The sequence below is a fragment of the Perca fluviatilis genome, chromosome 23 (genome assembly GCF_010015445.1).
Source record: "Perca fluviatilis chromosome 23, GENO_Pfluv_1.0, whole genome shotgun sequence".
Classification (NCBI taxonomy): Eukaryota; Metazoa; Chordata; class Actinopteri; order Perciformes; family Percidae; genus Perca; species Perca fluviatilis.
The window spans coordinates 20,674,667-20,690,785 of NC_053134.1; the positions used below are offsets into that span (position 1 = coordinate 20,674,667).

Genomic DNA, 16,119 nt, shown 5'->3' on the forward strand with positions numbered 1-16,119 from the left:
GGTCTGCAGAGATTTGTGCTGCCCTTTTCCTGACCCTGGACCGGTACTGGTCCTGGATGGAAGCAAGGTCAGCTCCAGTCATCCTCTCTGCAGCCCTAATTGTCCGTTGCAGTTTGGCCCTGTCCCGTTTGGTGGCTGACCCAAACCAGACAGTGATGGAGGTGCAGATGACAGACTGAATGATGGCTGAGTAGAAAGTGGTCAGCAGCTCCTTAGGCAGATTAAACTTCCTTAGCTGTCACAGGAAGTATAACATCTGCTGGGCCTTTTTCTGGACAGAGTCAATGTGGGGAGACCATTTTATGTCCTGTGAAATGGTTGATCCGAGAAACCTAAAGGAATCCATCGTTCTGGATGGTGGGGAGAGACTTCTCCTAAAGTCCACTGTTGTGTTCTTGGGGTTTAACTCCAGGTGGTTCTGACTGCACCATTAGACCAGCTGTTCCACTTCCTGTCTGTGACTCATCACCATCCTGGATCAAACCAATGACTGCAAACTGTAGGAGTTTTACAGACGGGTTCTTTGAGGTGCAGTCATTAGTGTAGAGGGAGAAGAGCAGCGGGGAGAGGACACACCCCTGTGGGGCGCCAGTGCTGATGGACCGGGTTTTGGATGAGATGCTCCCCAGTCTGACATGCTGCTGCCTGTCAATCAGGAAGCTGATGATCCACTGACAGGTGGAGTCAGGCACTGAGAACTGGGTGAGCTTCTGATGTAGGAGTTCAGGGATGATGGCGTTGAACGCCGAGCTGAAGTCCACAAACAGGATCCTGGCATACGTCCCTGGGGAGTCGAGGTCCTGGAGTCCTGTTATGTCCTTCAGGTGGCTCAACACCGGTCTTTCAAAGAATTTCATGACCACAGACGTCAGGGCGACAGGCCAGTAGTCATTTAATTCTGTGATGGAGGGTTTTCGGGGACTGGGATGATGGTGGAGCATTTGAAGAAGGAGGGCACTTCACACAGCTCCAGGAACCGGTTAAAGATCTGCGTAAAAATTGGCACCAGCTGTTCAGCACAGACTCGCAAACAAGAGGGGGGACACACCATCAGGTCCTGAGCCTTGTTGATCTTTGCTTCTGAAAGAGCCGGCACACATCCTTCTCGTGGATTGTTAGCACAGGTTGGGGGAGGGTGTTGAGGGAAAACCTTTTGTGCGTGAGGGTTGTGATACTGGGTACTTTTCAAACCTCTAGTTAAAGACATTCAGGTCATCAGCCAGTCTGGGATTTTCTGCAGGGTGGGGGGATGGTCTCAATCTAAATCACTGCCATACTCTGCATTTGTAATGTATGAAAGAAGTAAGCTAAGGCGATCTTCTTTTATTTCTATACTAAAGAAAACAATAAGACCTTATAAGAAAATTGCACAATAGTTGAATCATCAGCAGCTTTTATCCAGCAGGTATGTTTTTCCCTCGGTCAGTCTCTCCAGTAAAAATAAGAGTGTTACTTTAAAGGTGAAAGGGGATAATCTATATCGTCTAAGGATACATTTTTAGTCTTTATTTTGGATAGCCCCTTGAGATCTCATTTTCAAGGGGGTCCTTTCAATCACCATTAGAAAATAACAGCCAGAGCCACACATGCTCAAAACATGACATTACACAATAACACATATAAAAAGAAAAACATCACACAAAAAAAAACTCAACAAGACATCATTCACAGTATGCCCCCCAAATCCACCACCAATTATACAATAAATTACAAGGTTACATTGACAGTCATAAGTAATAAGTCCTCATAAGCTGTTCACATAATAATACAGCATTCAGATGAGCCCAAAAAGAAAACAAAATATCCTCAATTAAAACACGAACATGGTATCTTGACATTGTATTTCAATGACAATGGGAGGTTATTCCAGTCCATAGGAGCTTTATGATAAAATGCTCTTCTCCCAATTTCCCGATGGATTCTTGGTATAGCAAAAAATGGATGGAGCAAGTGTCGTATGGGATAGACTGAGATGTGTCTAACAAAATATTGTTGAAGATAAGGGGGACATTTATTGGCATAATTAATGCAACTAAAAATAAACATAAACCAATGGTACCTTCTTATCCCATAATCGATTTATCTTGTTTCTTTCTAAGGCAAAGTTTAAAAAGTGTCTTACTATCAGGAGGACAAACAACAGACACAAACCAAATGGGGTTTCACAACCACAGTTTCTCCATCCCAACACTTTCAAATTCAGACTGTGACACGTCTGAATCCTTTAGGTGGAAACATCATAACCTAACCTTGTACACATTTTTACTTTTATTCTACTTGTGTTTAGGAAAATAACTGCAGTTACACGTTCATGTTCGAGGAGGATGTTAAACACATAAATACCACGACCGGTCTCTTTTGTCTCTCAGCTGCCCTTTGTTCAGGCGGTCAACAGGAAAGAGTTTGTCACTCTGATTATTTAAACTCAATTAAATAATCAGGATATGAGTTGGATTGCCACAAAAAGGTTTTTGGGAAAAGGTTGCAGAGAGTTCAGAGGCTTTGTAAAGTCCAAACTGAGGCAAAGGAGGAATTTCAGTACACTGTAAAAAGTGATGGTACTGCAGCAGTTGGTAGGGTGTTTTAAATTGCTTCTTTTTTTTTTTTTTTTACAGTGGAAATACAACATCTCTGCTGTAGTGACAGAAAAATATCACTAAAGTCACTTATGGTTTTATGAGTAAATATTCACCTTTTTTAAGAGATTACAACGTACTTTATAGAACAATTGTTCCGTAACTTCTTTGTAACCTCATATATATATATATATATATATATATATATATATATATATATATATATATATATATATATATATATATATATATACACATTATGACTCAACGGGACAACCCAGTGTGAGGAAGCAGAGTGAGGTGATGTGAGACTCTGCACGTCTCCTCCAGGTTTCCTCAGACTCACTAAAGAGATTATACAGTGGGGCCAATGCTGCAGCAACAGGTAGACGTGGAGAAAGTGTCCATTAACAGTTATTTTACAAACTATTCAACAGATTGACCTTATGCAGAAATTTCCGATTTAGAAAATAATACAAACGTCATAACTGGCCACTCCATAGACCAACTATAAATGACTTCGGCTGCTACTAATATAATTATTATAATGTAATAATACTAATTACTAAATGCATTCACATTCCATTTCATTTCATAGGTAATATCATTTGTTTAGGCTACTATTAGAAAACGCATGCAACATTATCATCCAATCAGAGTTAGACTACCACAAAGAGGCGCTGTGCCTGACTGTATATTCGGGTATGTGTGGATGTCATCATGGATGCTGTGTGCGCGTGTGTGTAATTTCGTCACCGCAGTCACGTTGCTCGGCCGGGCGGGGTTAAATAGCGGATGTGTGCCGCAGACCGGCAGATTAGCTCGGCTCAACGCGCTCTACAGACATTGACAACAGCTCAGTTCATTCCTTCTGAACGGACGAGGCTCCTGCTCAAACAACCACCGGCTCTTCTTTTTTTTTTGTCCCCGGAATCTAAAGCAGCTCGGTTCTCGTGTACTGTGCGGCTCTTCAGTCCTTGAGGAATGCCCAGAGAGCTTACCCAGAACAGGATCCAAAAGATCTGGGTGCCCACCAAGGATGACAAGCCGGCACCCCGGAGAGGTAAAAGCCCTGTAACATTTCAATTCATATGGTCTTGCGTTTTCATTGATATCGTATCGCTGCAGAGTGACATTCTTAATATTATAATATTTTTTTTATTTTTATCCCTACAATATTTTTTACATGGACTTAAAAAGTGTATTGCAGTGGGCAGCTCCTTTTATCTCTTACGGCTAGCCTATGTGACCAAGTGTGTGGTGTTAAGCGTAGCCTACGGTGAGCAGCAGCACTCACTAGGCGACTTTTATTTCTTCAATAAAAAGGTTTGTTTGAATAAATGAACAAATTAGTGTTTTCTAAGAAGTAACTGGCGATTTTGAATCGACATTTTCTCTCCAATTCCCTTCTAATATGTCCGCTGAGGGGCAGTTCTGATGTATATCTGAGTCATGCAGTGCACCTGTTATACGCTATAAGCCGGTCTTTTGACTCATCGATTCATTGATTGGTGGTCTTCATCAGCACGTGCGGTTCGTCACATATATCTCCAACTGGAGCATGACGAAACCATGGTTACCACCGTGGCTCGCAACCTCTGTCGGATGCTTTTGAAGCGGTAGCCTACCGTTTTCTAATTGGTCGGCCGGCAGCGCGTGTTCATGGCGCGACCCTGCCGCCGTCTCCTTTTCCCAGGCTTTATTACCAGGGAGACCGCAGAGAAGAGATTGTTGCTGAGGGATGTGCGCTCAGAAAACAGGCACTTTACAGTTTTTAAAGCAACTTACAATCACTGCAATGTCACCAGGATATTGCAATATTCATTATGAATATCGCGATACCGATATTAATTCTCGATATTTCTTTAACAAATGTAAAATTACAAAAGTAACAGGAAAGGGAAAACGCATCAAAATAGATTCATAACAAATGAAACAAGTTTTCTTACAACACAAGGTTTATTTCAACGGTCATATTGGACTGGTACAACAAATAATATAATGACCATGTCTACAGGACATGTTTTACTGGTTGCACAGTATAAAAACAATAAATAAAGAGCATGTCTACAGAACAGGACATATTAGAAACAATAAAAGTAAATATGAAAAAAATATTGCATACATATCGCGACGCTTTCAATATAATATTGCGCAGCGTGATATCGCGGTAACGATATCCAGTCAATATATCGTGCACCCCTACCCTTGGTCCAAAATTAGCACCATCTAACAGCCAAATGCTGGTAAAATATTCAAGTGGCTGGTAGATCTGCTTCACTCACCGGCCAAAAAACAATGGTTATCTATTGAGTCGCTGGTCAAATTTGAACTTTCACTAAGCCATTTGGCTAGTGGACATAAAAATGAACCAGATGTCCGAGGACCAACTTATAGTGTGATCCGTTTTTCGGCTTAATTAACATGGCTCTTTTGTTATGTAAACAAGATTAGCAAGTATAAATTAGCCCTCAGGGCATCATCAGGCAATGCGTGATCCGTGCTTATGTTTACAAGTGCAGCGATGGAGACCGAAAAGAATAACCTTTGAAACTGAGGAAATGTGACATGAAAAGTATTCACTGCTTCAATCAAACAGATTCCAATCAACGCCCTGCATTCCTCTGCCCATCCATCCTCTTAGTGAATCTGACATTTCATATAATAAATTTCCCAGGGGCCTCAGGGATGGGGTTTCAGCAAATCTGGTCAAGTGAAAACTACTAATCCTGGGTGGCGTAAGCCCGTTCAGAGTGTGCAGAAGCGGGTCAGATGTGCAGTAAGGTTGAAGGAAAAGGCGAGTCTGGCGGCAGCAGACAACCTCGTGCCCGCTGGGAGGGTGTCAGCATATAGATGACGGCAGTTAGGTGCAGAAGTTGTTTAAATGAATGGATTCAGGCAGGTTGCAGCTCTCGATGACCAGTTATTTGTGCCCACCCTAGGCAGTTGGGTAGGGGCCCTCTCAGGTTGCAGAGCACAAGATGATTTTTTTTATTTTTTACCTCCTTCTCTGCAGCGGCTTGCGCCCCCCACTTTGCCAACCCCCCAACCGTCATCGTGATGGTGGGTCTTCCGGCTCGAGGGAAGACCTACATGTCCAAAAAACTCACTCGCTACCTCAACTGGATCGGCATGCCCACCAAAGGTACACAGCCTTCACAAACGAGAACAGTTTGTCCAGTAGCGTATCAGTTACACCAGTGGTTCCCAAGCTGAGCCCCCCCCCCCCCTCCCTCCCCCGAAACCCAAGTTGAGGTAACTCTCGAGATAGAGCCTTACTTTCTTTTTTGATACAAAGGAGTTATCAGCACTGTTACGTTTCTCCGCCATGTTTCATTCATAAAATGCCGTGGCGGCAGGAAAAATTAGGATATAACAAAATATATAGTTTTCATACAGACTTTTGTATATATTATATATTCTAGTGTATTATCATCATTTGTTTAACATGTGCAAATATTTTTTTACCTCAACCTCAAACCAGATAAAGACTTGCGCCCCTGTGATCTTTGCCGCCCCCCATGGGGGTGCCCGGACCCCAGGTTGGGAACCACTGAGTTACATGATGACACTTCATGTTTTACTCCTGGAAGTGTTTTGCCTGGCAGGGTCAACTCATGTTTCAACGTCGAGGACATGGTGTTCATGCTTGTTGCTTCTTCCCCGTGTGTGTGTGTGTGTGTGTGTGTGTGTGTGTGTGTGTGTGTGTGTGTGTGTGTGTGTGTGTGTGTGTGTGTGTGTGTGTGTGTGTGTGTGTGTGTGTGTGTGTGTTTTGCAGTCTTCAATGTGGGAGAGTACCGGAGGGAGGCGGTCAAGAACTACAGCTCCTATGACTTCTTCAAGTCTGATAATGAGTGCGCCGTGAAAATCAGACAGTAAGTTTAACACAAATACGTATATATGCATAATAAAAGAAATCTACCTAGGGGTTCAACATTGGGGGGTTAAGTCCAACTATCTAGGGAGGTCCCGGGACATGTATGCATGTATTTAAAAAAAAAGCCAAAGACTTACCTCCCCCCCCCAAATTACACCTATGTAATCTACTGTTTATATTTTATTGATAACACAAAATGAACTTCGCTGTTTTTGCTCTTCAGGCAATGTGCCTTAGCAGCCTTGAGGGATGTCAAATCCTATTTGAAGGAGGAGGGAGGCCAAGTAGCGGTGAGTTTCCCATCATGCATCGCATGCTTTTCTTAAACTTTATCCTTATGTTTGACAAAATTAAAACCCATCGTCTTACAACGCCGTTTCATGTCCCTTTCAGGTCTTCGACGCCACAAACACGACGCGAGAAAGACGAGACATGATCCTTCAGTTTGGCAGTGAGAATGGCTTCAAGGTAAGAGTCACTGTGTTGACACGAAGAGTCAAGGACCGACGTCATCGGCGACGCCGCGACTTTTAACTACTTCTCCTTTTCTGTGGCCAGATCTTTTTCATCGAGTCGGTGTGCGACGATCCCAGCGTGATCGCGTCGAACATCATGGTGAGTCGCAGGCACGACACCACGATTTCACCCTGGCGCTGTTTGAAAAGGCGTAGAACGTAACGTGTTTATAACTCTCCGGCATCAGGCGTGGTATTTGCCGTCTGACAATCTTCCTCCCTGTGCAGGAAGTGAAGGTGTCGTGTCCAGACTACCGGGACTGCAACAAAAACGACGCCATGTTGGATTTCCAGAGGAGAATCGAATGCTACAAAACCAGCTACCAACCCCTGGACCCCAATCAGTACGACAGGTAAAAACGATCAGCATTGATGCTGTCAAGATATCTGCGCTATCCAATGCGAAAGTCACCCATTAATCGCTCACCCCATTCGGTTCTTCCTCCAGGGATCTCTCTTTCATCAAGGTGATAGACGTGGGTCGGCGCTTCCTCGTCAACCGGATCCAGGACCACATCCAGAGCAAGATCGTCTACTACCTGATGAACATCCACGTCCAGCCACGCACCATCTACCTGTGTCGGCACGGAGAGAGCACCGACAACGTGGAGGGCCGGCTGGGCGGGGACGCAGGCCTCTCGCCGCGGGGCAAACAGGTACCAACAGCGACAGACAGGAACATAAAACAGATCATGAAAGCAGACGGTCGACAAAACGACACGATTTTAAACCTCATGATCGATGAACTTCGGTTGCTAAAGACATGTTCCCTCCCTGCTGTAGTTTTCGGCTGCCCTGGCTCGGTTTGTGGAAGAGCAGCAGCAGAAGGATCTCAAGGTTTGGAGCAGCCAGCTGTGTCGCAGCATCGAGACCGCAGAGCACCTGGGAGTCCCGTACGAACAGTGGAAGGCTCTCAACGAGATAGACGCTGTGAGTGTCACTCAAACGCGCACTATGACGCCACATCACCGGGCCTGTAGTCTATATCCGCGAGGTTCCACTTCCAGGATTGTTCAGGTGCTGCCCAAAATTCCGCTGGATGTCTTTCATTTAGGCCGGATGTCTGTCCCCTTCCTCTTTCTTTGTGTTGGCGTTCTAAACTCAGGCGGATTTCTGAGGACTATGGTTAACTGCTCCTCAGATCTCTGCAGGGTAAATCCAGACAGCTAGCTAGAATCTCTGTCCAATCTGAGTTTTCTCTCGCACGACTAAAACAACTTTTAAACGTACACATGTTCCACCCAAAACAAGTTCCTTCCCGAGGCTATTTTGCAGCGGCGCCGCCCAAGACGATTGTGATTGGTTTCAGAAAATGCCAGTAAACCAGAGCACGTTTTTCTCCCATCCCAGAATGCTGTGTGGACCAGCCAGACCCTCCTCCGCAGCGCTGTGGAGGAAGGTCTGGCAATGCGAGACTACTAGGCCTGTAATGTTTATTACATAATCGCTGTTTCTTTGTTTAACCGCAATTCATTGCTTACATTAGCTGAGGTCCTTAGGGGTATGACTGTTGATGGTAACTAAGTTTTAGGTGCATTTCAGAAAAAAATACATAGTTTTATGATAATAAAGAGGCGTGGTTTACTTCATAGGCTGTGTATTTGTGTTATTACATTATCCGGGTCACATAACAGTAATATAACCAAAGGATGTATCCTGGGAATTTGTTTGCAAAAGTAATACATAAATAAATAATTTAAAATTTGACTGAAAGAGACAATTATATTGTCAATCGCAATGATTTCTGAGGCAATTAATTATACAGTAAAATTTGGAATAGTTGCAGCTCTACACATCACACAGCTATATTTTTTTGTTTTCCCCAACCTGAAATATTATATTTTTCTTCTTTGTTCTTTTTAGGGAATGTGTGAAGAGATGACGTATGATGAGATGAAGGAGAAATTCCCGGAGGAGTTTGCTTTGAGAGATGAGGATAAATACTACTATCGCTACCCTGCTGGAGAGGTACAAACACAGTCAACAACCAATGGACACCTTCACGCTTAACAAACCTAAAATACAGGGCATTTTTACAGTTTTTTTGTGATTGTTGCGGGCAAAATTCCTTGATTATGCGGCACGTTTTCTTAAAAAATGCGATGGAATATGCGGGAACTTGCAAAAATTGGGGGAACTTGCAAAAACTGCGGTTTAATGAGAAAAAAAAAAAAAAAAGTGATTTCCCCCCAACACCCTGCTTTTCGATGATGTTCACGTCGCGTAATTGCGTCACTTCATAACGTTCCCATGGCAACAGGGGAAAATGGCTGCTCTTGTGTGAAGTAAACGCAACATTTTTCAACTTTCTGCTAAGATATACGTGACTTTTTTGCAACGGGGGGATTATGAAATCATGCAAGCCCCGCATATTTGGGCGGAAATCGGCAATTTATGTGGCGAAAGTGCAGCATATTATATATATATATAGAAAAAATGCGGCCCCCGCATAAATATGCGGACTTTGGCTGATTATGCATTGAATTATGCGATCGCATAATCGCGTTTTTCTGGAGGGACTGATTTAGGTCATCTGCTGTAATTAAAAAATAATATTAACAACCAGTGGTGGAATGTAGCAAAGTACATTTACTCAGTGAAAAGAAAAAAAGACTCAAGTAAAGTACAAATTTGAGGTACTAGTTACTTTACATATTTAGATGTTTGCACACAAAACACATGTAGTCTATAAATATACAGTGTTTCATTATAAATGAAACTACCCAACAATATAACGGCCTACAAGTCCAGCTGATTTTTCTGCATTGAGTACTTTGACTTTTAATACTTTAAGTACATTTTCCAGATGCTACTTACATACTTGTACTTAAGTAAGATTTTCAATGCAGGACTTTTACTTGTAACAGAGTATTTTTTACAGTGTAGTATTAGTACTTTTTCTTAAGTAAAGGAGCTGAATACTTCTTCCACCGCTGATAACAACTATGATCCATTCGAGTATATAGCAAAAATAATCCACATTATTGTTTTCGATGTAAGAATGCAACCCTACTTAAGGGTATTTGATTGAACTATGACCAAATATACTGACAATAATAAACAACCCCACTCTCCTGATCCTGACTACAGTCTTACCAGGACCTGGTCCAGCGGGTGGAGCCAGTCATCATGGACCTGGAGAGGCAAGAGAACGTCCTGGTTATCTGCCACCAGGCTGTCATGCGCTGCCTGCTGGCCTACTTCCTGGATAAGAGTGCAGGTGGGTACTACAAGTCCCATAAAGCCCACTCGTTTAGTGTCATAACCTAAATAATCAGAATGAGATCAGAAAGGGATTCATTGCCAAGGAAACACTTACAAGGAATGTCCCTTGGTTGTTGGTGCATACATAAGCATATTAAACATGAATATGAAATGGACAAACAATAAATACTGAAACAAATATGTACATTAGAGCTGTAACAATACCAAATTTTAATATACAATTAATTGTCTCAGAAATAATTGCAATTAACAATGTAATTGTCTTTCAGTCAAATTTAAAAATATTTATGTATTACTTTTGCAGACAAATTAAGGTTTTGAATGAATCCCAGGATACATAGTTTGGTTATATCACTGTCATGTGACCAAGATAATGTAATAACACGGGTACACAGCCTATGAAGTAAACCATGCCTCTTCATTATCATAAAACATTGGATTTTTTGCTTACATGAACAGAAAATTGACAATTACAATCAACAGTTATGTTAGCAATTAATTGCGGTTAAACAAAGAAACAGTGATTATGTAAAAATAATTGCGGGCGCCTGGGTAGATCACCTAGTAGAGCGCGCGCCCATATACAGCCATATACAGAGGCTCAGTCCTCGACTCTGCGGCCGCAGTTTCGGTTCCGACCCGCGGCCCTTTGCTGCATGTCATTCCACCTCTCTCTCCCCTTTCAAGTCTAAGCTGTCCTGTCAAAAATAAAGGCCTAAAAATGCCAACAACAAAAAACTGCGATTAGACCATTATGTTATAATTGTTACAGACGTATAACTGTTTAACATTAAGAAAGAAAAAAGAGGCTGTATGGATTACTAATGATTTATGATACTCCAATCTCCAATATGCAACTGTGTTCACATCTTTGTTTTTCCTTCCTTTGCTTGTTCCAGAGGAGATGCCCTACCTGAAGTGTCCCCTCCACACGGTGCTGAAGCTCACCCCGGTCGCCTATGGGTGCAAAGTGGAGTCCATCTCTCTGAATGTGGAGGCGGTGAATACCCACAGAGACCGACCTGAGGTAATGCTTGATTCACTGATTACTGGAAATGTTCGGCTCATCCCTACAGAACTGAAGTCTGTGTCACATCCTGTACTATTGTGGGTGACAGTTCAGTACTGCAGGAAATGTTGAGAAAGAACTGGATGGAGCTGTAGCCACCATCATGATGGTGATAGATAGCTGTTGACTATTTTGTCTTTTTGCTCTTTTATTAAGATAACCCAGCAATACTTCTATACGCTGTGATTTCTGAGTCTAAGGGTCTTAATATTTCTCACCCTGCAGGAGGTGAAGAAGGGTCCTGGCACCTTGATCAGGCGGAACAGTGTGACTCCTCTGACCAGCCCCGAGTCAAACATCAAGAAACCTCGCATCGATGACCTAGACGAGTCTCCGATCCAGGAGCTGCCTCCATCTGTTGCCTCGCTGGCACTCTGCAGCCCCTCGCACCTCCCTATCACTCTGGCTGGACAGGTGGGTTTCTTATAAACACACACACACAAACACACTTTCATTTCATTTCAAGCATTATATATTTAGAGTTACAAGGACTCAACTTAACTAATATGGGTTTCTTAAGGCCAGAACCAAATTATTTAGACTCAAGTCACAAGAAACTGACTAATTGGACAATTTTTTATGTTAAATGTGGCAAGAGGTTTGTGTTTCTGCCGAGAATTCTCTTATCAAGATGGGAAACCATCTGAACTGCATTTAGGACATCATGAGATGCTAAAAGAAACAACATTTCCTTCATCTGTTTCCTTTCTGACTGCCTCTGTAAAGACTGCATGCATGTTCACTCACTTTTGTTTCCTGTCCTCTTTTGCTCTGCGGCCTTCTCCTCCTCTGCTCCTCACAGCATTGGCTGGGCAAAGTTTGCCTGTAAGTATTTGTTTAGTTCTGGCATCTCTGGCTGTCTCGCTCTTTTCCTGTTGCTGTGTCATCTTTTAAAATTCTACTCACTGCTGACATTTTTTTCCTCCTAACTATTTTCACACTGAATCTAAAAAAATAAGAAATATTGATGCACATTCTGCTCAAAAAAAACAAAAACAAAAAAACATACTGTACCTTTTAATAGTCAGTTAATACTAGTGAGAATTTAATATGATAAATGCAAGATATTCCATATACTGGCATTTTGTGCCAGGATATGCTCTTACCGTAAGTCTCACACAGGAAATGATATTTGAGAAGTTTCCTGTCAGTGTGGGAAAGTTAAAAAAAAAAATGTTCACGCTGTATTTGTTGTTAGGGAACCCTCACTTCCCAGCTTACATTCCTGCCTGCTGCGTCATTGTTGTTCGTCACTACAATCTGCTGTTGCAATACGCTGACTCATGCTGTGCTTGTCTCTGTGTTTGGTTTATTTTTGGCCTGTCTTGCCCTGTTTAAAGACGAAGCATCCTCCAATATCTGAAAGTGGTTTCACTCTTTGTCTTTCAAAGGTAAACACAACGTAGTGGCTTTGCAGTTGCTTCATACTGTAGTTCTGCCAGCGCAGCCACATCTGACACTAATACTAATAATACTAATACGTTTTTGAGCAGGTAATCAAACTATTAACTAACTAGCCAGGAGGCTCATTTAGCAAAGACACAAATGTAACATGCAAAAGCTAGCTTCCACTAAATGCAGTTGTTTTGCCATAATCAAACATGTTAACAATATAAGAAGGATGGTTAGCTAGTAAGCGGGCTAACAAGTTGACAACAAAAAAAGTTGGTTATATAATTATGGATCATATATATTATTACATTTAATAGTTAAGACAATTAAAGAAAAGCCAAACTATCAAATAACTAGCCAGCAGGCTCATTTTGCAAAGAAACAAATGTAACATGCTAAAGCTAGCTTCCCCTATATGCGCTTGTTTTGTGCTAATCAAACATGTTTACAACAAACAATAATGGTTAGCTAGTTTACGTGCTAACAAGCTGAGAATATTCACTAACTAAATTAAAAGGATCATTTAAAAGAGCATTTACACTCATAAACTGACAGACATGTTAGTTTTTGTAATGGATAATTAATGTTTTAGAAAAGCCAATCTAGTTCTACTCCAAAAAATAAAAACTACAAAACTACACCTAAACAAGGTGAGTTTTTGAGCTGATAGTCAAACTATTAACTAACTAGCCAGCAGGCTTATTTAGCGTTGTGTTTTGTGCTAATCAAACGTGTTAACAATAAAGCAATGCTGGTTAGCTAGTTAGCCAGTTATCTTATAAAACAAGCTGACAATTATTCACAAGCTAAATTAAAAGGGTCGGATATTTTGGAGTTTAGAAGAGCAGCTGGTGACTGCTACCAAATATCCTCCAAAATGGTTGCCAAAATTTGAATTGGTTCCGCAGTGAAAGTCCTAATTTGTTCCTCATTCTGGTTCCGTTTACAGTTAGTATAATATCTCCCTTTTGTTGAATTAATTGAACTATTTTTCTTTTGAGAATGACATCAGCTTCGATCAAAGTTGGGTCTCTGCCAACCACTACCAAATAGTTCTCAAGTAGGCAATTAAATGAACATGCAGTGTCAATGAACTTGACTTGACTGCATGACTGCACTAGTTTTACTGGCACAGTGGAAAAGTGTTAAGACGTATAAAGCTGTTAGGTGTGTGATGATCTTGTCAGCTTCCTTTATAAATCACCTGAGGATTAACTTGGTGTACACACACACACACACACACACACACACACACACACACACACACTTACTGTACCTCTAGCAACCTGCTCACACACACTCATTAACTTAATGGTTGTGTTCACGCCCTCTAAAAATATCATAGAGGAAATTAGCGCCTGAGAAAAAAACAGGTGATGTAACTTGTGGTTTAGGGATTACACTACATGAGACAATATCATTTGGCCAGAGGATATTTATGCAACAGCACTGTCTTTTGTGTTGTTGCAATTTGTTGCATAGTTAATAGTTGCCCCAATAATACAGAAGGAACCTAAAGTCTTAACGTTTTTTGTGGCATTTTTGTGCGTTTACAGAACCTGAGGAGAAACTCATCTAGCCACCGGGATGTCCTGCAGCCCTGCCAATAAAACTGCACCGATGTGTCACGTGGCACAAGAGGCCGGAAAGTTGATCGCTGACAAAGGCTCACTGAAGGCAATGACATGAAAAAGAAGGAAGAGTTAAATTGATGAGTTATTTGTCAGCCAAAGACACAAGTAACCACCTATATTGGCGTTTATCATGCACGCTTTTCTAAAAATATGTGCAAAAGAAGAGCGTCATGACGTAATTGACTCCTTTGTATGCTGACACTATAAAATAAGCGATTATTTTGCACAGTGGGGGTACATTTGTACTTTTGTTTTTATTTTGTGTCACTATGTATTTCTCATGTCACTGTATTGAAGGTGATATTTTGCCGTAGAGTGCCTGTAGTGCTTGTTTTGCAAGCCTTACGCCACTTCTCTTGCCATTTCTCTGGAATTGATTGCTCGAGAGGGGGCACCACATTTCACCTAATAACTCCACATATCACGTCAATATTTTACTTTTCACAGTTTGAAATATTTATTTTTCATTGTGTTTAGTTTCAACGCTACGGTGCACGCTGATCATTTAACAGAGTTCTTAATTTTCAAGTTGAATTACCTTGATTTCCTTTTGCTGTCATTGTCTGCTACGCACAAATGGAAGCACCTATATTTTGTTATAACAATGCGTGCTGTTAATAATATCTTTGTAAATGTTAATGTATATACAGAAAAACTGGAGATGCTTAGGAGATGACTTTCACGGGAGACTTTTGATGAAAATGTGTGTGTAGAAGTATTTTTGTACTAATGGAAAGCACGATCTGTTGAGAAAGAAGCTGCTGCTTACCTCTCTCAGTAAAACCTACGTTAACAAGTTTGCTTGACATACTTGAAATTTGTTTTTTGTAAAAACTGTTTTATTATATTCCTTATTTATTTTGTATGTAGTTTTGGATGCTTGGAGCGAGAGACACCTTGTTTTAATCTGAGGACTATTCATGAGAGAACAGTATGTTGTACAGTTGATTTTTGCATCTGCTGGACCAATAAATTAACTCCTGGAAAACATACAGCGTTTGTTTATGTTCATTGGCCCAAGTCCAACATCTAGGCTTTGCGTTTCCTTCTGTGGAGCTAATCTGCAGTATACACAGCGTGTCCTGGCACTCCTGCATTCATTATCTCACCCATTCACAAGATTCATGAGGGACACTGAGACGCATGCTGCTTATCAGGCTAATCATGACTGGGGGCGCATGCAGGATGTTGCTGTGAAATTGCATAAGAGTTGATACAAGATTGAGCACAAAATAATACTATTGCTAAGTATAGTGGTGGTAAATTCAAGTTCTGTGGCAGATAAGAGTACTGATAGAAGTACTTTTATTGGCAGAGAGCTTAGTGAAAATATTGACCGATAACTTCACTTTTTTTAAATTTTGGAATAAAATGTGTTTCTGTAATGACACAAAAGGTTCCAACATGTTAAAAAAACACAGTGGGTATTATTAACATTACAAACCGCTATATTTTCATCAAATTACAAAGTAGCGACATATGGTTTGGCTGTAAGCTTAAATGGGATGTATATGGCCCACTTGTAAAATCTGAAGTGGATATTTTTTAGCCATGCTATTACTTTTACGATCTCCTGAGTTACCTATAGCACCACCATAAAGTTGGCACTTGTGGTTTGAGGATTGTCATGCAATTTGGTACTGTACATCCGTGTGCCCCTCAGGCTAAACTGTAAAAACTTTGGTAGTCTCGCATTGCCAGAGCTTCCTCCACAGCATTGCGGGGGAAGGTCTGGCTAGTCCACACAGCATTCTGGGATGGGAGAAAAATTCCGCATTTCTGTTAACCAATCACAATCATCTGGGGCGGCGCTATGCGCCAACAGCCTCGG

At 41.5% G+C, this 16,119-nt stretch overlaps 1 protein-coding gene across 4 annotated transcripts; it reads left to right on the forward strand.

The window, feature by feature from the left end:
* The first annotated feature begins 3,382 nt into the window (after positions 1 to 3,382).
* Positions 3,383 to 15,280, forward strand: pfkfb3 (6-phosphofructo-2-kinase/fructose-2,6-biphosphatase 3). Of its 4 annotated transcripts, XM_039792492.1 has the most exons (16): positions 3,383 to 3,639; positions 5,593 to 5,721; positions 6,355 to 6,451; positions 6,677 to 6,743; positions 6,847 to 6,921; positions 7,012 to 7,068; positions 7,197 to 7,321; positions 7,417 to 7,624; positions 7,752 to 7,898; positions 8,832 to 8,936; positions 10,059 to 10,188; positions 11,093 to 11,220; positions 11,488 to 11,676; positions 12,065 to 12,087; positions 12,603 to 12,653; positions 14,211 to 15,280. In XM_039792492.1, exons 1-16 carry the CDS (start codon positions 3,561 to 3,563, stop codon positions 14,215 to 14,217), a joined length of 1,617 nt encoding a protein of 538 aa, XP_039648426.1. In that variant the 5' UTR covers positions 3,383 to 3,560; the 3' UTR covers positions 14,218 to 15,280. The 4 variants fall into 4 exon arrangements, with proteins under 4 accessions (XP_039648426.1, XP_039648428.1, XP_039648427.1 ...); XM_039792494.1 differs by lacking the exon at positions 12,603 to 12,653; XM_039792493.1 differs by lacking the exons at positions 12,065 to 12,087; positions 12,603 to 12,653.
* Positions 15,281 to 16,119: the final 839 nt, after the last annotated feature.

Coding starts and splice junctions, on each gene's coding strand:
- pfkfb3 (XM_039792492.1), top strand. CDS start 3,561: ATGCCCAGAGAGCTTACCCAGAACAGGATCCAAAAGATCTGGGTGCCC. Junction 6,922..7,011: donor GCAGTGAGAATGGCTTCAAG/GTAAGAGTCACT, acceptor TTCTGTGGCCAG/ATCTTTTTCATCGAGTCGGT. Junction 12,088..12,602: donor TGGCTGGGCAAAGTTTGCCT/GTAAGTATTTGT, acceptor CCCTGTTTAAAG/ACGAAGCATCCTCCAATATC.